Below are 22,874 nucleotides of genomic sequence, written 5' to 3'. Positions count from 1 at the left end.
AAATAACACGTCCTGGCCTGTTTGTTGCCAAACAAAATCGGACTTTAGCACCATTTAACCCTGTAGGGCTGATGTTCCGCACCCGCCCCCCCTCCCCCCCGCCGCTTAGTCTGCCAGCCACCCCGGCAAGCATCACCAGGGTGATGTAGAACATTCACAGGAACACACCGTATCTACACTCTACTCACAACTGGTTCTCCTCCCCGCTCCGGAGGAAAAACAACACCAGGCCCATGTGTCTGCCTTCTTTTCTGGCAGAAAGTGCTGACCATAGTTGCTTGCCACGCCGTGGAAGTTGGGGGGGGGGGATGTTTTCGAAGGCAAGCGGCGGGGCTGACCTTTCTCCCACTGTGTGTTTTGTAGTACAAAATCGGACAGCTGTACATGATCAGCAAGCACAGCCACGAACAGAGCGACCGAGGAGAAGGGGTGGAGGTCGTCCAGAATGAGCCCTTTGAGGATCCTCACCACGGCAACGGGCAGTTCACCGAGAAGCGGGTGTATCTCAACAGGTAAGTCACGGCAGCCGGCCATCCACCTGCAGGCTCTCCCACGCCACCCTACGGCCGAGCTGGGGGCGGTGTGTGGGATAAAAAGGTGACCTGAAAAGTCACTACCTTTGCCCGCTCCATCCACCAGTCTCGTAGCTTCCCCAAAACAGAGTCCCCTGCCTTCGGCAAGAGAGTCCCCAACTGCATTTTCATGAGGAGGGGCTTTCCTCTTCCATTTCCCACCCGCTGGATGACACGTTAAGATGAAATTTGGTCTAAGGGATTACAGAGCTTTGTCTTCTACCCCTGGTTCAGTGTTAGCAGCGGGAAAGAGACGGCTTTGCCTGAGGGTTGTAGAGACGTGTCAAAGATGCAGTGTGCCACTGGGGTCTTGACTTGGTAAGCGTTCTCGTTCCTGCCAGGTGACCACGCGGGTGTTCACAAAGGGAACTGCCAATGAACGCTTGTCGTTGCTTCTTTGGAAGGGTAAATAAGCAAGGATCATAACCCAGCACTCATCGGGACAGCCGTTTCTGCTTTGCAAAGCGTATTCTTTAATCTCTTGCTGTTTTCTTACCATTAATGGCATAGTTGATTATCGGGGCTTGTCTGATCTTCTCCCCACCCAGTACCCGTTTCCAGCCCGTTTTCTTCCATTTTTTTCTCTTCCAGGTCAGGACATTTGTATACTCACTGGAAATATATTTTATTGGAATTAACTGTCTGCTCCAGTGAACCAGTGGATGACTGGTTTGGTCTTTGCTATTCCTGTGCATTTCTGTGCATACTCTTTACCCCCACCTACGGCTCCTCCTGTTGGCCCCGATGTGATTATTCAGAAAGCATTTCCAACGTAATAACTGGACAGCGCCCCAGTTTATTCACTGATACTCGTGAATATTTATCCATTCTTTGTGCCTTGACCATGAGACATTTCTGAGAGGAGCCACACTGGGACTCTGCCATGCCCACATGGCCTCCACCTTCCAGCAAGCTCAGGTGGACTATTTCTTCTCGATGGGTGCATTTGGGTCCTGTCACTACGGTGTATGGAAATCTCTCAGGCCGATATCCTGACAGTGAAGGCCATGGGCTGATTAAACTGACATGTTTTAATCTACCCAGGGATGCAGTATCAGGGAATTCCTGAGTCACGATGAAATGCAAATGAGATTGATCTTATTCATCTATTAGGAGCTGTGAATTCGCAGGATTTGGAACCAGTTCAGCCTCCAGCCAGCTGCCGATTTGCAAGAGTAGCTGAGCTCTGGGACTGGCCTGGGGATGACTTCCTTACAGAGACCGGTTTCTCAATGTGCTGCTTTGGCATTCTTAGTGTGGAGGGTGAAAATCAAATACTGAGCAGGAATCACCTGTGTAGAGCAAAGAGGAGTGAGCATGATGTAAGAAAATAGATACAGACCTATGGAAAATTCCATTCCTTGGCAGACAATTGCCTTTTCCTAAATTATTGCTTAGGAAATGTTCCCTACATACCAAATTAAAAAAAAAAAAATTAGAAAGCTTCATATCTGGGGTGTCTGGGTTGGCTCAGCAGGTTGAGCATCCAACTCTTTTTTTTCTTTTTTAATTTTCTTTTTTTTTTTAATTCACATACAAATTACTTAGCATATAGCGCAACAATGATTTCAACAGTAGATTCCTTAATACCCCTTACCCATTTAGCCCATCCCCCCCCAACCCCTCCAGTAACCCTCTGTTTGTTCTCCATATTTAAGAGTCTCTTATGCTTTGTCCTCCTCCTTGTTTTTATATTATTTTTGTTTCCCCTCCCTTATGTTCATCTGTTTTGTCTCTTAAATTCCTCATAGGAGTGAAGTCATATGATATTTGTCTTTCTCTGACTGATTAATTTCGCTTAGCATAATATCCTCCAGTTCCATCCACGTAGTTGCAAATGGCAAGATTTCATTCTTTTTGATCCCCGAGTAATACTCCATTGTATATGTACACCTCATCTTCTTTATCCATTCATCCATCGATGGACATTTGGGCTCTTTCCATACTTTGGCTATTGTTGATAGTGCTGCTATAAACATGGGGGTGCATGTGTCCCTTTGAAACAGCACACGTGTATCCTGTGGATAAAGACCTAATAGTGTAATTGCTGGGTCATAGGGTCGTTCTATTTTTAGTTTTTTGAGGAACCTCCATACTGTTTTCCAGAGTGGCTGCACCAGTCTGCATTCCCACCAGCAGTGCAAGAGAGATCCTCTTTCCCCGCATCCTCGCCAACATCTGTTGTTGCACAAGTTGTTAATGTTAGCCATTCTGACAGGTGTGAGGTGGTATCTCAGTGTGGCTTTGATTTGTATCTCCCTGATGATGATTGATGTTGAGCATTTTTTCATGTGGCGGTTGGCCATCTGGATGTCTTCTTTGGAGAAGTGTCTATGCGTGTCTTTTGCTCATTTCTTCACTGGGTTATTTGTTTCTTGGGTGTTGAGTTTGGTAAGTTCTTTACAGATTTTGGATACTAACTCTTTATCTGGTATGTCGTTTGCAAATGTCTTCTCCCATTCTGTCTTTTAGTTTTGCAGATTGTTTCCTTTGCTGTGCAGAAGCTTTTTATTTTGATGAGGTCCCAGTAGTTCATTTTTGCTTTGTTTCCCTTGCCTCCAGAGATGTGTTGAGTAAGAAGTTGCTGCGGCCAAGATCAAAGAGATTTTTGCCTGCTTTCTCCTCAAGGATTCTGATGGCTTCCTGTCTTACATTTAGGTCTTTCATCCATTTTGAGTTTATTTTTGTGTCTGGTGTAAGAAAGCGGTCCAGGTTCATTCTTCTGCATGTCGCTGTCCAGTTTTCCCAGAACCACTTGCTGAAGAGACTGTCTTTATTCCATTGGATATTCTTTCCTGCTTTGTCAGAGATCAGTTGGCCATACGTTTGTGGGTCCATTTCTGGGTTCTCTATTCTGTCCCATTGATCTGAGTGTCTGTTCTTCTTTTTTTTTTTTTTTTTTTAATTTTTTTAATGTTTATATATTTTTGAGAGACAGAGAGTGAGCTGAGGAGGGGCAGAGAAAGAGAGACACAGAATCCGAAGCAGGCTCCAGGCTCCAAGCTGTCAGCACAGAGCCCAGTGTGGGGCTGGAACTCGTGAACCACGAGATCATGACCTGAGCTGAAGTCGGACGCTTAACCGACTCGGCCACCCAGGTGCCCCTGAGTGTCTGTTCTTGTGCCAGAGCATCCAACTCTCGATTACAGCTCAGGGTCTGATCTCAAAGTTTGTGGTATCGAGCCCTCACTACATTAGCCTCCTCGCTAATAGCATTGGATTCTCTCTCCCTGTCTCTCTGCCCTTCCTCCACTCTCTCTCTTTCTCTCTCTCTCTAATAGCACTGGATTCTCTCTCCCTCTGTCTCTGTCCCCTTCCCCCATAGCGCTGGATTCTCTCTTCCTCTCTCTCTGGCCCACCTCCACTCTCTCTCTCTCTCTGTCTCTCTCTGTCTGTCTCTCTCAAAATAAATAAACAAAAACTTAAAAAAAAAATAAACCTCGATCTTTTCCTGAAACAGAGCAAGAACTGTCCAGCTGTCTCTGTCATGGCTGTTTTCTCTATCAGAATATATGATGTTTATTTTAAAGGAGAATAATAAACATTAGTAAGAGGGAAATTTGTTATAAATAGAATATCTGGACTTCCAGTAATAGAAACTAAAGAGATGAATGTGGACCCTCCGCCCCGCACCTCCTGTGGCAAACACAGGATGAAATATAACAATATAAAGCTGACTCAAAACAAAGAAAGGGAAATCCTCAGGTACGAGAAATAAAGAGGAGACGCAAACCAGAGTGGAAAGCTGATGAGCTACGGCTCCAGACGCTGGGATATGTCAGAACTGACATACAGGGAATGTCGTGCCCATAAGGAGACAGGAAATGTGGGTTTGGGCCCCTACAAACGGGGTCTTGGAGCTGAGAGTCGTGCACAAAAATTGTTCCTAACGATCGAGTACTCAGAGAGGTTATCACTCAGAGGCACACATGGACAGAACTACTAAAGGTTTTATTAGAAGTAGAAGGAAATTGAGCCCAAGAAGGAGGAGCGGAGGATCCAAAAGTAATAAGCCGAGAAATTGGTAAACATCTCACTGAGTCTGAATCAGCATAGGATGTTTTAAAAATCCTGCTAATGAGCCTATACTCTTGGAATTTAAATAATGGACAATGATAGAAGATGAGAGGGTAGTAATTATCATAAAAAAAAACACTGTCAGTTGCTAATATTGTTTAAGAGGAGGAGACAAATGTTGATTGATTTAAAAACTGTTGAGGCATGTGTGCATATTCAAAAATGTAAAGATGACCTCTAAAGAAATGGTAAAACACTACAAAACTCCCAAGAGAAAATGTGATCCATCAGACAGAAAACAGAGTAAGAACAGAGACAAGCCTACAAAAGGCATGGTAAACAGAAAATGTAAATTTGGGGGGTGCCTGGGTGGCTCAACTGGTTAAGCATTGGACTGTTGATATTTGCCCACAGTTCACGGCATCGAGCCCCTCATTGGGCTCTTCACTGACATCGTGCAGCCTGCTTAGGATTCTCTCTTTCCCTCTCTCTGCCCCTCCTCTGTGCTCACTCCGGCTCACTCTCTCTCTCTCTCTCTCTCTCTCTCTCTCAAAATAAAGAAATAAACTTTAAAAAAAACATAAATTTTGATGGTAAGATAAAGCAAAATATATCAGTGGTCACACTGAAGGTTTGTAAGTTAAATCCCACACCTGAACCAGCTCAACAAACATAGGACCACACTGACAAAAACACAGGTAGCCTGAAGTTATAACTGGAGATTTTAATATACCTGTTGAATAAATGGATAGAGCAAATAGCCAAATTAATCTAGCACACATAGAGCAGATGTAAACAGCAGAATTAGAACTTTGATGTAGTGGACATTAATAGACCCTAGTACCAACATGCTTTTCTCTTTCTACTTCTTCTTCTTTTTTTTTTTTTTAACGTTTATTTATTTTTGAGTGAGAGAGAGAGGCAGAGAGAGGGGGATAGAGAATCTCAAGCAAGTTCTACACGGTCAGTGTAGAGCCCAATGTGGGGCTCGAACTCATGAACCATGAGATCGTGACCTCAGCCGAAGTTGGACGCTCACCCGAGCCACCCCGGTGCCCCACCAACCTGCTTTTCATAAACGCATGAAAATGTACAAAAAAACTGACGACACACTAGGCAAGAAATCAGTCTCAACAACTACCAGAAAATCAGTGTCATGTAGATCCTGTTTGCTGGTTACAAAGCCCTACAATAAGAAATTGACAACAAGTCAACTTCCTCATCATTCAGAAATGTAAAAATTTTTAAATAATTCATGGGATAAAAATGTCCATACTCCTTTTCTCGGCCACCTTTGCAGTTAGGGATGGCCATGTGACCTAGTTCTGGCCAACCAGATGTAAGATTTTCCTCCCTGATGAAGAGTCTGGCACCCAGCTGGCTCAGGGTAGAGCACGTGACTCTTGATCTCTGGGTTGTGACCTCGATACTGCACTCCGTTGGGCGTAGAGAGATTACTTAAAAACAAAAATCTTAAAAACAGAGAGAGAGAGAGAGAAAGACGTCCAAGAGGCATAATCTTGCTCTAAGAAAGGGAGGAAATGAGAGGAGACTTCTGGGAAGGTAACTGACAGTGTCTACCACCCGGACCTTGACAATAAAACTGAACAGTAGTGCAAGAAGGAAACTGATAGACCAATCTCTGTTAAGAACACAGACGTGAAAAGCCCATATAAAACATTAGCAGATCAAATACCTCGGAGAATAATAATAATAATAATGATAATAATAAATCATGACTCGACCAGACTCTCATATTGTTAACACCAATATGGGAATTCAGCAAGATTGCTGGGGATAAAATCCATGTACAAAATCAGCATTATTATACAGCAGGAACAATAAGTGGAAAATGTAACTTTGACAAAATTCCATTAGAGGGGTGCCTGGGTAGCTCAATCTGTTGAGCCTCCAACTCTTGATTTTGCCTCAGGTCATGATCCCAGGGTCATGGGATCGAGCCCCACATCGGGCTTGGCACTGAGCATGGATGGAGCCTGCTTGGGATTTTCTCTCTCTCTCTCCCCCTCTCCCCTCTCCCCTGCACTCTCTCTATCTCTTTCTCTCTCTCTCTCTCTCTGGAAAAAAAAAAAATCCATTATAATAGAAAAAGGATAGGCAAAGAAATTTAAAGGTACTCGGTAATCAATCTACAAGATATACAACATCTTTTTGGAAGGAAAAACAAAACAAAACAAAACAGTAGTGGAGGACATTTTTATCTTCTTAAAGTAGGCTCCATGCCCCCACCTGTGGCTCGAAGTCACAATCCTGTGACCAAGTGTCACATGCTCCACTGACTGAGCCAGCCACACATCCCAGTGGAGGACATTTTTAAAAACCCTAGACAGGGACACCTGACTGGCTCAGTCAGTGGACCATGTGACTCTTGTCAGGGGTCATGAGTTCAAGCCCCACACTGGGTATAAAGCTTACAAAAACAAAACAAAACAAAACAAAACCGAAAGCACCCAAAATAACACCCTAGACAAGTGGTAATGTTCATGGATAGGAAATGCCGTATTATAAAGTTGCCATCAATTCCCAAATTATAAATTTTATACAAATCTAATTAAAATGCCAACAGGGTTGTTTCTAAAATAGAGTTTGAGAATATAATTCTAAAATTCCTAGTTGTTATAGCCTTATAATGAGGTTTGGTATCTAGCGGGGCAAGTCCCTTCTACTTATTCAATTTTTCCAAAATTGTTAATATGAATATTAAGATCAGAGAACCACCAATGATGTGAAGAATGACTGAAAAAACCAAGGGCATTTAACCTGGAAAGGCCAGACTCAGGGTGTGTGATGGTGTAGGCAGGTGGGAAAAGAATTAGACATGCATATTCGATAAGACCTCCAGGGGACCAACTGGACCAAGACCAACAGGTAAGAATGCCAGGAGAAAGGTCTAGGCTCAGTTTAAGGAAGGAATCCAAGTGCGTGTGTGAGAACCCAGAAGGGCGCCTTAAGAGTCCGTAATGCTTTTGCTGGGGATGCCTGAACATGAGCGGGGCTCCCACCTACCGGACTGTTCTTGAGCAGATTTGAACATCAAATAGGTGGTTAAACTGGGCACCCTTTCAGATCCCTTCAACCTTAATTTTCTATGCTCAAAGTAAGTGGCAGACATTATCCTGACTCACCTCCAGCATTCGTAAATGAGTAACCAATGAGACATTGGAGAAAAGTACTTTCTGTTCCCTTTGCACGAGTCTGAACTAGGTCCATCACTTTATAACATAAAAGACTCTTGGTATATTTGGAAGAGTGTGGCACATCTCTTAGGACCAGGGAGATGATGGTTTAGTAAGAGAAAAAGAAAAAATGTCTATGCGACGTACTAGAAAATAAGAATATGGATCTCCGTAATCATAAAAGAACACCAGATCCGTTACTTTGTTACACACTGGAGCCACCTTGAGTTAATCATGTCCTGCACGCACAGGTCATGGGACTGCTGTCTTGGCAAGGCTGCTTCCTAATTGAAATTCATTTAAATAGGTACTTATTGGAACTTTAAACGTATAGTGAATTGTTCCTCTATTAGGATCACTTAGTAAGTAACACGTGGCCTTTGCCTTCTGATCAAAGCAAGATCTGGGCTGACAGTGTTTAGCATTTGCGAGTCTATCCGTCCATCTTGGGAATGGTGTCAGGGAGGAAAATCTTTTGCTCAGCCCACTTAGGCTCTGTCAGCGGGGGCCTACAAATTAAACTAAAACTGACGGATTCGTGGGAGAAAAGACATTTGTTTTATTCATGGATGTACATGGGAGCCCCCCAAAAAACAGTCAGTTAGAGTTTGGGGCTTATATGCCATTTTACTAGGGGGCGAGCAGGGTGAAAGGGAAAGGCACTTCTGGAAGAAACAAATGGCTTCATGAAAAACAAACGGGACTTGAGGAGGATGGATAGGAGATATGATAGTTTTGTGACAGCGGCTGTTTATTAGCCAGTTTCTTCTCTCGATGATAACTTCTCATCTCTGGTGATAGGAGTCAGTCTTCCCTGGTTGTGAACTTCCTGGGGAGGGGATTTATGACAGCTGAATTCTTTCGAGAGGCTCCGCTTTTATGCTGATAAGGGCAGTTCAGTGAAAGCATCTTCCTGCAACTGTTGATTCTCAAATATCTTCAGCTCCAAATAATTCTTACACTGCTGTGGGTGGCATCTTGGAGACCCCTTTGCCAGCCGCAGGGAAGTGGGTTCTGAGAGCTGGACTGGCATTAGCTGAGACGTCACCGTGCCCACTTAATAATTTACACGCAGGAACATCTGTGTCCTGTGAACCTGCATTCATGAGCTGGCAAAGTGAGTGAATTTTCTCCCTTACATCAACCTAAATTTTTTTTTTTTTTTACATGTATTTATTTTTGAGAGACAGGGAGAGACAGAGCCCAAGTGGGGGAGGGGCAGAGAGAGAAGGAGACCCAGGATCCGAAGTAGGCTCCAGGCTCTGAGCTGTCAGCACAAGGCCCGACGTGAAGCTTGAACTCACAAAAATCGTGACCTGAGCCGAAGTCGACCGCTCAACCGACTGAGCCACTCAGGTGCCCCTCCTTATGTCATATGGGAAGGCAAATCACATTTAGAGATAGGTTTATCAATCTGTTCTTACTGGAGTTACTCAGAGCCTGGGTAGTCAGAGCCTTCTCTCTGAGTCTGACCTGAGCAGAAAGGACATTTCGTGGAAGGATGTCAGTGGCCCACAGAACTGCCTGCAGGCTTGAGAACGGGCAGCTGCCTGGGCACCTGCGAGGGGCCAAGGGCAGCAGACAGACTCCATTCTGCCGGCACCACCACGACTGCCATGGATGGGTCCAAATTGTCCCTTTTTTTTTCTTTCTTGCTATCACTTATTCCAAAATCCCAACACAAGCATCCCACTGAGTTTCCGATCCAGGCTCGGGCTGCCAGTGAGTGGGGAGAGGGACTTCCAGGCTGGTTTCCAAAGTGGCTGCATTTTACATTCCCTCCAGCAAATGTGTGAGGATGCCAACTTCTCCACGTAATCACTGCCACTTGCCATTGTCTGTCTTTTTGATTCTAGCCATCCTCGTGGGTGTGAAATGGTATCTCATTTTGGTTTCGATTGGCATTTCCCTCATGACTAATGACCGTTGAGAATCTCTTCTTGTGCTCATTGGCCATTTATTGGAGAAATGGCTGTTGTTGTCCTTTGCCCATTTTTAAATGGGAGTCTAATGTCTTTCGAAAATGCCATCCGTCCTTTTATTGGCTTGTATCTCATCTCCCAGGGAGGGGATTCCTCGGGCCCCTCCCTACGGCGTCTGAGGCACCGCTGGGTGCACCGTTCATCTCGGCGGTTGCCTCATGCGCTCGGAACATTACATTACTTCTCCTACGTTAGTACATTTGGTGATTGTCCTTGGGCCTCCGATCCAGTTCAGTTAACCAAATAAGTGGTATTTCTTGGCTTGGCTTCAAAAAAAATCCCCGTTTCAACTGGCATCCAGGGAAAGGAGGCGAGATACTCATCAGTCTCTCCAATAGTGATTCTAAATAAAACCTGTCTCCCAGAATCAGATGCGGGTGGGTCTTTTCTCTGGTCCCTTTTCATTTTCTTTTCATCTGTAGCATCTCTCCCGTCCCTTCCCATGAAGCCTAGGAGGGGAGGGATTCAGGGATGGGGGTGGGGGGCATGGGAGAAAAGAGGGAGCCTATTTTTAGGCTTGTTTTTCAGTCATGAAGTGTCATGTTCTTCCCCACCACGGCTGCTGGATTAATTAGGCTGTGCTGGCAGCTGCCCGTCAGGGAGGGTTGCCAGCTTATAACGGTGATTCCGCCCAATGCCTGAATCGATCTAATGACGAGGACCACCTTTCTCCTGTTCCATGGCTCTGGCCTTCCAGGGTCACTCTCCCGGCCTCTGTGTGTCGCTGGGTAAGAGAGGGCCCAACTTCCCCAAGCTACGAGTCCTGTTTGGGCAAGCAAAGCCGCCCGCCGGTCACTTTGCCTACCAGCTCGTTGGTCCAGCTTGGTTGCCAGGGCTTGGCTCTTTCTCTCACGTTGCCTTTCTCTTCTCCCAGGTCTGCCAGATCTGCCAAGCAGATCGGTCTCATCTCTTAGAGCTTGCCCAGAGTAAGAGCTCAGTGCCCAGAGCTTGTGTGGCCTGGGGAGAGCCCGCTGCCCAGGCAACAGGTCAGAGAGAGATTGTCGAGGTCAAAGATTCTGACCTGCGGGCTTATTTCCTTGCCGTGTTGAAAGAATCTTTATGGTCAGTATTGAATGTTTGGAGTCAACCGTTACTCATTCAGGAAATAGCTGTTGGTGCCTGCTGTGTGCCAGGCACTGTCCTAGGTGCTGGGCATGCAGCAGGGGCAGAATGAGGATCCCTGTCCTGGGGGATCTTACCTTCTAGGTGGGAGTGACAGTGCGCAGTGGCCATAACGTATGGGAACATCAGATATTTCATTTTTTAATGTTTATTTATTTTAAAAAATTGTTAAGTGTTTATTTACTTTTGAGAGAGAGAGAGAGAGAGAGACAAGAGCGTGAGTGGGGAGGGGCAGAGAGAGAGAGAGGGAGACACAGAATCCGAAGCAGGCTCCGGGCTCTGAGCTGTCAGCACAGAGCCCGCTGCGGGGCCAGAACCCACGGATTGTGAGATCATGACCCCAGCCAAAGTCGGACGTCCCACCGACTGAGCCACCCAGGCGCCCCTGAACGTCAAATATTTTAGAATATTTCATCTTACATATTCTACGGAAATATATAGTCAGTGTGTAAGTATTGAATATAATATTCAATAAATGAGATTGATTAACCTACTGTATTTTGTATACTGGAGAAGTAGAACATGTAAGCGACTTCCTCCCAGCGTGCCTTTCAGTCCATGCAATTCTGCTCCGTTCCGTCTCGGTCCTTAAGAACATGCTCCAGATTCTCACGTTGCCAGGATCTCTCCCTTCTGCTCCTCATTCACCTTCTCCCATGGGAACTCACAGGAACAGAATGTTGGCCTGGCTGGATCTGAAAAGAACTAGAACGTCCATCCAGTCAAACACGTGCCACCTCGGTCCTGCCTCACTCCTGACCAATGCCACTGACATCACGTGGCCCTCTCCCTTGAGTGCTTCCCAGCGTGCTAGCCGTGTTACCATAACGCTGTCCGAGCACAGCCTTCCAAGAACTGACACACAGGCAGACCTTTTTTCCCAGAATCCCAATGCAGACTGCTCTTAAAAAACATTTTTTTTAATGCTTACTCATTTTTGAGAGAGAGAGAGAGACAGAATCCAAACACAGGGAAACATAGAATCCAAAGCAGGCTCCAGGCTCTGAGCTGTCAGCGCAGAATCCGACACGGGGCTCGAACCTACGAACCGCGATCTCGTGCCCTGAGCCAAAGTCGGCCGCTTAACCAACTGAGCCACTCAGGTGCCCCCAAACTACTCTTTTAAGTAGGGAGAGCGGTGGTGGCGTGTAAGTGAAATTACGAGCAGAATTCAAAGACCGGCCAGAACAGTCATTAATCGGAGGTCAGCATACGCGGAACTGGGTACTGACGATTCTTATCAAATAATTGTCAAATGCCAGGTTGGAAAGAAAAGGTGAGAACATCCCTCCTGGACCAGCGGAAAATGAGGTTCTAAAAGGTAGCTTCGTCCTTTTTAGAAGTCCCTTAAGTGGGCTTTGCTTATGTGAGCACAATCTCCGCATCGACAGTGACAGGTTTCAGGGACACTGTGAGAAACGCCTGAGCAAAGGGAACCCAGACAGGCTGTCTTTCTGCAGGGAATGTTTTAAGTCCAAAAGGTGGTTGATTCTAGTGCTGCGTATCCCGCATGAGTCGGTGGGTAAAACAGCTCAAATAAAGATTCTGGTGCAGACCATCATAACTCTGATCCCCGTTGAGAAAATGAAATTAGACTCCATTTAGACCACATCTGGCCTAATGATGTTCAGTACCTCCTGGGGCCAAAAAAATATTCCCAAACGAGCCTAGATTGTAAAGAGAGATTAGATATCAGGGCAAGTCTGGCAATAATCTGGATTGTAAAGTGCCAGAAGCTTCTAAAGAAGGGATGGTTTGGGTTTTCAGTTCCGGAAGCTCTTGATGAAGTAAATAAACACGCTTCAGCTGAGACCAGTTAGGTTATGCCTGCGTTTTGGGGCCTTCCTATCAGATCAGTTGTAATTTAGGGAGACCTAGGGAACCGGTGAGAAGGTTTCAGTGACCATATCCACTGAGGTCCAAGGCCGGGTTTCCCAGTCTCGGCACTGTTACTAATATTTGGGGCCAGAGAATTCTTTGCTGTGGGGGCTTTCCTGAGCATTGCGCATTGTAGGGTGTTGAACAGCATCCCTGGCCCCTACTCACTAGGTGCCAGCAGCATCCCTGCCCCCCCTCCCTCAACCTCTCATTTGTGACAACCAAAAATGTTTCCAGACTTGGTCAAATGCGCCCCCCCCCCCCCCCCCGCCGGGGAGGGGTGTAGAATTCCCCCTCCGCCCCATTGAGAACCAGTGCTCTAGGGTGACGACCATACCAGTTTGCCCAGGACTGGGGAATATTCTGGAATGTAGGACTTGCAGCACTAAAAGCAGGACAGCCTCATGTAGACTGGGATGGGTGGGTCACCTGGGTGTGTCATTGATAGGTTCTGTGTTTCATACTAGAGTTTAAAAGTGGAAAAAAATACATAAAAGTGAAAAGCCAAGCGTTTTGAAAAGTCTGTCTTTGGGGGGCATTGACAGAGGTGTTTGGGCAACAGTATCATTCCACGTCAGCACGTTTTACGATTCTGTAAAGGCTTCAGGGTTTTGTCTGTCCGTCTGTCCCTTTCCTCCGTGCCTCTGAAGCCTGACATGGTGATACGGGCCATTGGGAGGTCTGGTCCCGGCCAGTGGATCAAGAGGACATGATTCAAACCGTGCCACCATTCCAGAAGAGAGACTCTTACATTTTTTTTTTTTAATTGATGTTTATTTATCTTTGAGAGAGAGAAAGAGACAGAGTGCAAGAGGGGGAGGGACAGAGAGAGAGGGAAACATAGAATCCGAAACAGGCTCCAGGCTCCCAGCTGTCAGCACAGAGCCTGACACCGGGCTCGAACCCACGAACTGTGAGATCATGACCTGAGCCAGAGTTGGACACTTAACCAACTGAGCCACCCAGGCGCCCCCTCCAGAAGAGAGACTCTTGTTTGACACCTGGGAGTGAGTTTGAGTGACAGACTTCTTAGAATTGGAGGCTGTGTGACAGTATACATCATGAAAGTGACAGCAGCAGTGGGGACTAATTTAATTCCATTTTCCTTTGCAGCCCTGATAAATCATTGCCACGGGGAAAAATAAATTTTACTTCCTCAGACAAAAATGATTTGAATAATGATGTGCTCTGGGGAAAGTGGGGGCTGAGAGAAAGTCTGTTAGTGGGATTAAAATATTTGAATATTGTATCATGCAACTTTCTGCCAATGCCTCCTGCCCCCGGCCCGGTAAATGGCTTGTAGTGAGAGGTTTTCCTTCCTAGACTAATTGAAGAATCCTGTAAAGTGGCATCAGCCCTCTTGGCTGAATGTTGTGGGGTTTTTTTAGGGTGTCTCTTTGGAAAAGGCAGCTTTTTCCAGTGCTTCGTATCCTGGATGAGTTGGTGGATGAAACACCTGAGCTAAAGATTCTAGGGGCTGAAGTCCTGACCACGTACAAATAGGAAAGGTCTTGGCGTGGGTAGAAAATTGCTAGTGCTTTTCAGCCAGTCTCCTTCCAGGAAAGGGTTGTTGAATGGGGATGTGGTTCTTCTGGGAGGCTTTCTAAGTGACCTGGGGTCTGAGTTATGGAGGGAGGGGGCTGGGGCCCCAGAGTGCTATGCCTCAGGAGCCTAATGCGTATGGGGAGGGGTTCCACCCCCAGCGTGGACAGTGGAGAATGGGCTCTGATGCTTGTAGGGAGACCTAGGTACTTGGTCTTGGTCCGAGCTAGAGAATGCCTAGCTTTCTTTGGGGGAGATTCTACAATGCTGTTCCAGTCCATTAACAGCCCAGGGAAGCCACCTGCCTGTGAGTAGAAGCTGTGTCTTCCTACACCACCTGCTGACGTGCATCGCCCTGGGCTCTGGGGCAGAAAGGAGGGAGCCCCGGGGGGACTTGTGCTCATGCCCATTAACTGCAAGTAAGCCCAGCGCAATTTTCCCACCCTGCACGTCAACCCTGGTTGCCCTGCTGCTTCCGCGACAGAAAGGATAAATCAAAGGCAAAAGCTATAAAAACCCCCGTCAGGAAGCAGCTCCTTCCTTTCAAGCAGTGTGAACGTAAGGTAAATGAGCAGTTACTGCAGACCTGATTTTATGGGAGTGAGACGTTCTGCAGGAGAGCGGCAAGAAAAATCGCGATGCGGGGCAGAAAATGCTCCTGCCCACGCTGCCCAGCCCACTGGAGAGCGGTGGCCCTCTGTCTGACAACCCCCCCCCCAACTTCGGGGAAGCTTTGGGTCCCCCATTTGATTTGGCCCTGATGAGCCGCCCGGAGCTTTGGGTTAGGTCCGGCTGGCCACTGAAAATACATATTTGTCTTTAAAAAAAAAAAAAGGGGGTCCTGGACACTGTCAGAAATAAGAGAAGCAATTCGAGAAGACATGCGAGGTGCACAGTATTTTTCTGGCTCGGGTTGTCGTTTAAACTCCATGTCCGAGAGAGGGTGGGGATTTGGGGTTCTGTTAGCTTGATGGCCCCGTTTTCTTGGAATTCACAACTGCCCCGTAGTGTTATCGTCAACATGGTGGCCTTCAGGAGCTCAGGGTCTGTGTCCTCTCGGGGTCTGATGTCCGGCTAGGCCCAGAGTCCCAGACCCTTGAGCTGGAAGCCCCAGGGTGGGAAAGGAGCAAAATGGGGTGGGGGCCAGGGAGGCGCCTGGGGGGCTCAGTCAGTTGAGCTTCTGACTCTTAATTTCAGCTCAGGTCATGATCTCATGGTTCATGAGTTTGAGCCCTGCATCGGGCTCTGTGCTGACTGTGCAGAGCCTGCTTGGGATATTCTCTCTCTCTCTCTCTCTCTCTCTCTCTCTCTCTCTGCCCTTCCCTTCCAAAATAAATAAATAAATAAACTTAAAAAAAAACTAAAACAAAATGGTAGCATCCGGAAAGACACAAAGTCCCCAGGTATAGTGCTGGGGGCGGGGGCAGGGAGGTAGAATAAAATCATGCAGACATATTTAAGGAATACAGGGGACTATATATTTAAATATAGCATTTACAGAATTCTCTGGGCCTGTACTGCTGTAGAGTTGGCCCCTGAAGGAAAACAAAGCCAAATAAAGCTAAACAAAACTCAGTGAGTCTTTGGTGTACAAAAGGTCTTGAGACCTGTGCCCCTGGGTTTTCTTTGTTTTAAGAATTTGTTTTCTGCTCATGGCTGCCCGGGTTCCTGCTCCAGGGAAAGGCTCCATCACTGTATCATTTCCAGTGGCTGCCTTAACAGATCCCCACACACTGGGTGGCTTCAAACAACGCAGATTTGTCCTGTCTCGATTCTGGAGGCCAGAAGTCTGAAATCAAGGTGTGGGCAGTGCTGATTGCCCATGGGGGCTCCGCGGGAGAGGCTGTTCTGTGCCTCCCTTCCAGCTTCTGGTGTCTGAGGCAATCCATGGCTCGTGGCTACATCCCTCCTGTCTCCAGCTTCTGTCTTCACCTGGCTTCTCCCCCTCTGTGTATACCTGTCTCTAAATCTCCCTCTCCTTTCTCTTACGAGGACACTAGTGCCTGGAGTGAGGGCCTAGCCTAGATCCAACGGGATTCCATCTTGAGATCCTTAATTACCTACAAAAGGCCTGCTTTCACCTAAGGTTAAGTTCACAGGTGCTGGCGGTTAGGTCGTGGCTACATCTTTGGAGAGGACACAAGTCCCCCAACTCCAGTCACCAAGGGGCTATGTTTTGTTCTTCTTCATATCTCTAAAATCATTACTGTCTGTCGTTTTAGTTCGTTTTTAAAACATCGCCCTTGTGGATTGTTGAGCTGACACCCGGCTCTGACATTTGCCTCCGTCTCCCTCCCTATTCGGTCTCAAACATCCTGTCCGACCACTTCCGCCATATGACTCCTAGGAGACCAAGGCCAGGCTGGCCACACCCTCCCGACGGCGCACCTTCCAGGCACTGAAACCTCATGTCCTTGTAGATCAGGTCAAAGAGGACAAGCTAACAATCGTCTGAGGTTCCCCATCCCCACACCCACGCTGCTATCTGCCTCCCCACATTTTAAGAGCGTATGAAGGGGCCCCTGGGTGGCTCAGTCGGTTGTGCATCCGACTTTGGCTCAGGTCCTGATCCCGTGGTTCGTGCGTTCAAGCCCTGCATGGGGCTCTCTGCTGTCAGTGTAGATCCTGCTTTGGATCCTCTGTCACCCTTCTCTCTGCCCCTCCTCCACTTGTGCGCGCGGTCTCACTCTCTCAAAGATAAAAAATAAACATTAAAAAAAAAAGAGCATATGAATATGCACAGAAAATGGTGAACTATGGTGAAAACCAGAGGGATGGGGAAGAGATGACCCGTGGAGAGAAGGGCTGTCTAGGCATGCCTCCACTTTCTCTGGCAGTTTATCCAGAAAGCTGTGGGAGCACGTGAGATTCTGGACAGACTCTTTCTAATTGTCTTTTTTTTTTTTTTTTTTTCCTCTTAGCAAACTGCCCAGCTGGGCTAGAGCTGTTGTTCCCAAAATATTTTACGTTACAGAAAAGGCTTGGAACTATTATCCCTACACGATTACAGGTAAGTCCGTTTTACAACCGGCAGGTCACATGTAGCAAGAGAACGTAGTGCGGTAGTCAGATTTCACTGATTCAGGGTTTATTATCCAAGCAGGGACTGTGAGAGCCCCGTAGTATCTGTCTCTTCACCATTTGCCTTCGTCCTTTGAGATCAGTGCTCTTCCTAGGGGGGGCTGGTAGGAATTGAACTAAACCATTCCAGCTTGCTTCTTAAAGTGATTTTATTAAATAGCTTGTGGAGAAGGAACGTGAAAGGTTTGTTGTTGTTGTTGTTGTTTTTGTTTTTGTTTTTTTTTTAGTAATATGTCTAGAGTTTTCATGATCCCTATTTCTCCCTATTTCCTCAGTAGTCCCCAAGTAATTTGGGGATGTGGTTTGTAAATAAACAAGTTTGTTTACTTTGATTTGTTTTACAGCTTCTCCCAAAACGTTGACTATAATTTATGTCAAAGGTTCTATTGGGTCTCTCTGCCCCAACTACTTCCTCTGCAGTTGGATAATACGATAATTATAAGATCACTTTCCCTCTTACTTGGAATGGGATGTTAATAAACTCTGTGTTGATTCTGAACTAGAAACTGTGCTCCCAAATTTGGAAGGTTTGGTTCCTGTCCCTCAAACACGAAAATTCAAGACCCTACTTGAATATCATAACAGGCTCTTCTTACTGGTTATAAAAGCTGTTTTTCCACTTAAAAGATTTCCTTTGTGGTTAATGAAATGCTCCACTGAAATTATTAGTCTTTAATTCTGCTTTTATAATGCCAGCTCGCTGGTTTTTAATTAGCCACAAACCTATAGGCTAATTGAACCTTGTCGTACAGTCCTTATCTGCCCAACCACAGAAGTATCATCTGTAAGAGTTTCTTGAGCAAACATGGAGATATTTATGAAAGTTCAGTTTTTGGAAGGTTTCTTTAACATATTTTTAATAGTTATAATTCACCAGTAGTTGTTAGTTCTGTGGTTTTATAAGCCATGTGGTTGCATATAAGCATGGTCTAAATCATCATTTTGTCTCTCTTTTTTCTTTTCCCTCTTGCCCAAATGAACATCCGGGACCAGAATACACAGTAAGTGTCATTTAATCATTTTTAAATATTCAGTTTAAGAACAGTGGAGTAATTGGAACTTCCTGTGTCTTTCTCATCGTACCACGTAATAAAAAAATAGGGGAATAATTCAAATCAGAAATATTTAAATGTAGGCTATTACATAGCTGTATGTAATGCAATAACTTGCATGTTCTCATTTGTTCAAGAATATGAATGTTAATTTGAAATGCCTTGATATTCACCTTACATAATTAACTTTTGCTTGTATTTTTAAATAGCTTGACTGCTCTACTGGTGATAGTTCAATGTAATAGAGCAGTTGCCAGAAATACAATATTAAAGTGATGATAATAGCTGTTGACAGAAGGCGGGGCTGATACCTAAAGGCTGTGATCTGATCACTTATTGGAGAACCTCGTAACTAGAAAGACGTTCATTCAGATTATTTTCCTCTGAGCTCTGGATTGGGCAGTCTTGATGGCTTGATGAAAATCATTTGATTTCCTCCTGCCCTAAGGGCCTCTAAAATCGTTACTTAGTTAGCATTAAAAAGGGAGACCCTATAGTATCTCTGTGTTATGGCGTTTTCATTTGGATCATTTTCCTCAACAACCAACAGGTCAAGTTGTCATAATAAAAAAAATGGGGGGTTGCCCGGGTGCTCAGTCAGTTGAGCATCCAACTCTTGACCCCAGCTCAGGTCTTGATCTCAGGGTCGTGAGTTCAAGCTCCGCACTGGGCTCTCTCTGGACGTGAAGCCTACTTAAAAAAAAAAAAAGAAGAAGAGAAAAGAAAAAAGAAAATGGTTAACTGAGCTATAATGGAGTTGAGTTTTTGGTCTTAATCAAAACAGCCAAAGGAAAGAGACCTGGTGAGAGGGAAGTGGAGGAAAATGATTCATTGTGTCCTTGGCAAGAGCACAGGGCTTTGCACATAATGAATGCTCAATAAATAGTCATTGAATGGCAGAAGGAAGGCGAAAACAGATGGATCATCTCCTCAGGCAGAAGGGTCACCGGCTTTGGAGTCAGGTAGGCCTGAGTGTCCTCTGGCTCTGGCTTTGCCACCTTCCTGCCCAAAGTTCTTAAGCAAGTGATCCCAGTTGCCAGTTCTTTAAACTTACATGACTCTATGAGTATATTCTCCCCTGTGCTTTGCAAAATGAAGAAAATAGTAGCCAAAGTTGTTCACAAAATTAAATTTATTCCACTTCAAGTTTCCTTTAGGAGAATAAATTACATCCCTCATTCTTGGGTATTACAATGTCTTTCCTTGGGCCACCTGGGTGGCTCAGTCGCTTGAGCACCTGACCCTTGATCTCAGCTCAGGTCTTCAGAGTCGTGAGTTCAAGTGCAGCATTGGGCTCCATGCTGGGTGTAAAGCCTATTTAAAAAAATTTAGATAGGTGCGCCTGGGTGGCTCAGTCGGTTGAGCGTCCGACTTCGGCTCAGGTCACGATCTCGGGGTCCGTGAGTTCGAGCCCCGCGTCGGGCTCTGGGCTGACGGCTCAGAGCCTGGAGCCTGCCTCCGATTCTGTGTCTCCCTCTCTCTCTGCCCCTCCCCCGTTCATGCTCTGTCTCTCTCTGTCTCAAAAGTAAATAAATGTTAAAAAAAAATTAAAAAACATTTAGATAAAAAAAATTTTAGATAAGAAAATTTAGATAAAAAGATAATAAAATATATTTCCTTTTACGAAACGATAGGAATATATATAGCATTTCTTCCCTAATGTCTGTAAAAAGGCAATTCTTTGGCAAAATACAAATATTACATTTTAGAAGTAAGCAGCTTAACTTCTCTGAACCAGTTTCTTCATCTCTAAAATTGGACTAAACCCTCTTCCATAGAGCCATTAATAGAAGGATTCAGTGATTTAACATGGGGATCAGAAGACTTTTTTTTTTTAATGATTTTATGTATTTTTGAGAGAGAGAGAGCACGTGTGGGGGAGGTTCACAGAGAGAGGAGGACCAAGGATCTAAAGCAGGCTCTGTGCTGTCAGCACAGAGCCCAACGCGAGGCTCGAACTCACAAACTGTGAGATCATGACCTGAGCCCAAGTTGGACGCTCAACCGACTGAGCCACCCAGGCGCCCCTAGAAGACGTTTTCTGTAAAGGGTCATATAGTAAATATTTTCTGCTTTGCGGGCCAGCTTCCGTCACTGTGAAGGCAGCCATGGACAATATGTAAAAGATGTTGGCCTGGTTGAATTTCCTCGGACAGCAGGCCCCGTTGGGTCCCGGGCTATAGTTTGCCAACCCCTGATGTATACAATGGTTAGCACGTTGCCTGTACATAGCAGGCAATTAAACGGTTCCCCACCAACACTATCCCCAGTTCCATGGCTGCTAGCAACTGAACCGCCTCTAAGAGGAATGCTTGGGTATCTTTTGAGTCTTGCTTCTGTTAACAGTTGTGCAAGTTACCTCCCTCTAAACCTCCATTTCATCATCTGTAAGCGGGGAAAATGTAGTAACTATCTCATAAGGGCGATACGAAGATGATATTAAATAATCTAACGTGAAATCTTAGCCCAGTCTTTGGTGCATGGCGAATGTTCGATAAATCTTCAATGCTAGAAGCTGCCATCATTACAATGGAAGTCCTATGGGCGAATAAATGGGAATACATCTTGGTGCCCTTCAATGTTGACTGGGCTCCAATTCTTAGACCAGATGGGGCTAATTGTCTAGAATATTATTTGATTTTATTGACATCTGATGTTATCCTTTTTCCTGCTTCTCCGAAAGCTCGTACATGGACTTTTCACTTGAAATGTGATCAGTAGTTACAGGGACAAAAGAATTCATGTCCCTATAACTATGCAAAGGCAGTTATTTGCTCAGCGAGCTTTAGAATTAGGTCACCTTGACTTGACCCAAAACTCATGGCACTTATTCCCCCAGAAGCCAATGACCATACCATGAAATGTGGGGGTGATTCATGGAGAAATGAAGTCTGAAAAATGCTTGACATCACGTTCAGTTTTTAAGAACATACATTATAGGACTTTGGTTCTGAAAACAGGATGCATCAGAATGAAGACCACAGCTCCTGACAAAGCCATTCCCATGGGGACGCACCTCCTCGGGCAGCCCTCCTGTGAAAAGCTTTCTGGCCAGCCCCCATTACCGTGGACTCGGTCTCCTGTGCTGACCTCTGCACAGGCCACGGCGGATTTCTCAGGGGTCGTGGCCTTTCCTTCTGTCTAGCTTCTGCCCCACGGGACTCCTGTAGGTCTTTTTTTTTTTTTTTTTAAATGTTTATTTTTGAGGGAGAGAGAGACAGACAAAGCACGAGCAGGGGAGGGGCAGAGAGAGAGGGGAGACACAGAATCTGAAGCAGGCTCCAGGCTCCGAGCAGTCAGCACAGAGCCCTGACACGGGGTTTGAACTCATGAACCGCGAGATCATGACCTGAGCTGAAGTCGAACACTTAACTGACTGAGCCCCCAGGTGCCCCAGCTGTAGTTCTGATCACACAGCTCAGACTTTCAGAGGAGCATGTTATTTTATTTCTATTTGAGAAAACTTTTGGGATAAAAGAAGTTAGTTATAGTTGTATAGGCTCATACTCACCCCCTTCTGTTTGACTCGATGTATTGCTTGATCTTTTCTAGGGCCCTTATTTTTTTTATTTTTTGTCAGTTCCCCCCTAACGGTACCCCCAATCCTTGGGGTAGTTGATTAGGCCTTCTGAAACAAAGTACCACAAAATAACAGAAATGCATCTTCTCATGGTTCTGGGAGCTTAGAAGTCTGAATCAGTGGTTGGCTGGGCCATGCTCCCTCTGATGCCTTATAGGGGCAGAATTCTTTGCCTCTTTCCAGGTTCTGATGGCCTCAGGTGTTCCTTGACTTGTGGCTGCATAACTACAGTCTCTGCCTCCGTCTTCACATGGCATCTTCTCCCTGTGTGTGTCTGTGCCTTCACCTGGTGTCCTCCTTCCTGTGTCTCCTCTTACCAGTTCACCAGTCCTGAGGTGACTGGGTGGCCCAGTCAGTTGAGCGTCCGACTTCAGCCCAGGTCATGATCTCATGGTTCGTGGGTTCGAGCCCCACATTGGCAGAACCTGTTTGGGATTCTCTGTCTCCTTATCTCTCTGCCCCTCCCCTCCTCTCAAAAATAAACAAACATTAAAAAAAAAGAGAGAGAGGGGCGCCTGGGTGGTGCAGTCAGTTAAGCGTCCGACTTCAGCCAGGTCACGATCTCGCGGTCCGTGAGTTCGAGCCCCGCGTCAGGCTCTGGGCTGATGGCTCGGAGCCTGGAGCCTGTTTCCGATTCTGTGTCTCCCTCTCTCTCTGCCCCTCCCCCGTTCATGCTCTGTCTCTCTCTGTCCCAAAAATAAATTAAAAACGTTGAAAAAAAAATTAAAAAAAGAAAAAAAAAAGAGAGAGAGAGAGAGAGAGAGAGAGAGAGACCAGTCCTGTTGGATTAAGGACCTGCCCTACTTCATCTTATTATAAATAATTCCATCTGCAGCAGCCTTAAATCCAAA

General features: G+C 45.8%; 2 protein-coding genes across 4 annotated transcripts in view; both read left to right on the top strand.

The window, feature by feature from the left end:
• The window catches only part of LOC131496951 (leucine-rich repeat-containing protein 37A3-like), a 220,111-nt gene that overhangs the window by 147,171 nt on the left and 50,066 nt on the right, over positions 1–22,874 (top strand). The window lies entirely within an intron of this gene.
• LOC131497273 (cytoplasmic phosphatidylinositol transfer protein 1-like) overlaps positions 1–22,874 on the top strand; it is a 196,878-nt gene that overhangs the window by 153,029 nt on the left and 20,975 nt on the right. For all 3 annotated transcript variants that reach the window (XM_058703454.1, XM_058703455.1, XM_058703453.1), the window contains exons 2-3: positions 364–512; positions 17,232–17,328. In XM_058703454.1, the coding sequence (XP_058559437.1) occupies positions 364–512; positions 17,232–17,328 (246 nt within the window). The remainder of the gene's footprint in view (positions 1–363; positions 513–17,231; positions 17,329–22,874) is intronic.

The sequence above is a fragment of the Neofelis nebulosa genome, chromosome 16 (assembly GCF_028018385.1).
Source record: "Neofelis nebulosa isolate mNeoNeb1 chromosome 16, mNeoNeb1.pri, whole genome shotgun sequence".
Lineage (NCBI taxonomy): Eukaryota > Metazoa > Chordata > Mammalia > Carnivora > Felidae > Neofelis > Neofelis nebulosa.
The sequence above is the reverse complement of the archived record's forward strand: the minus strand, read 5'-3'. Positions and strand labels throughout refer to the sequence as shown.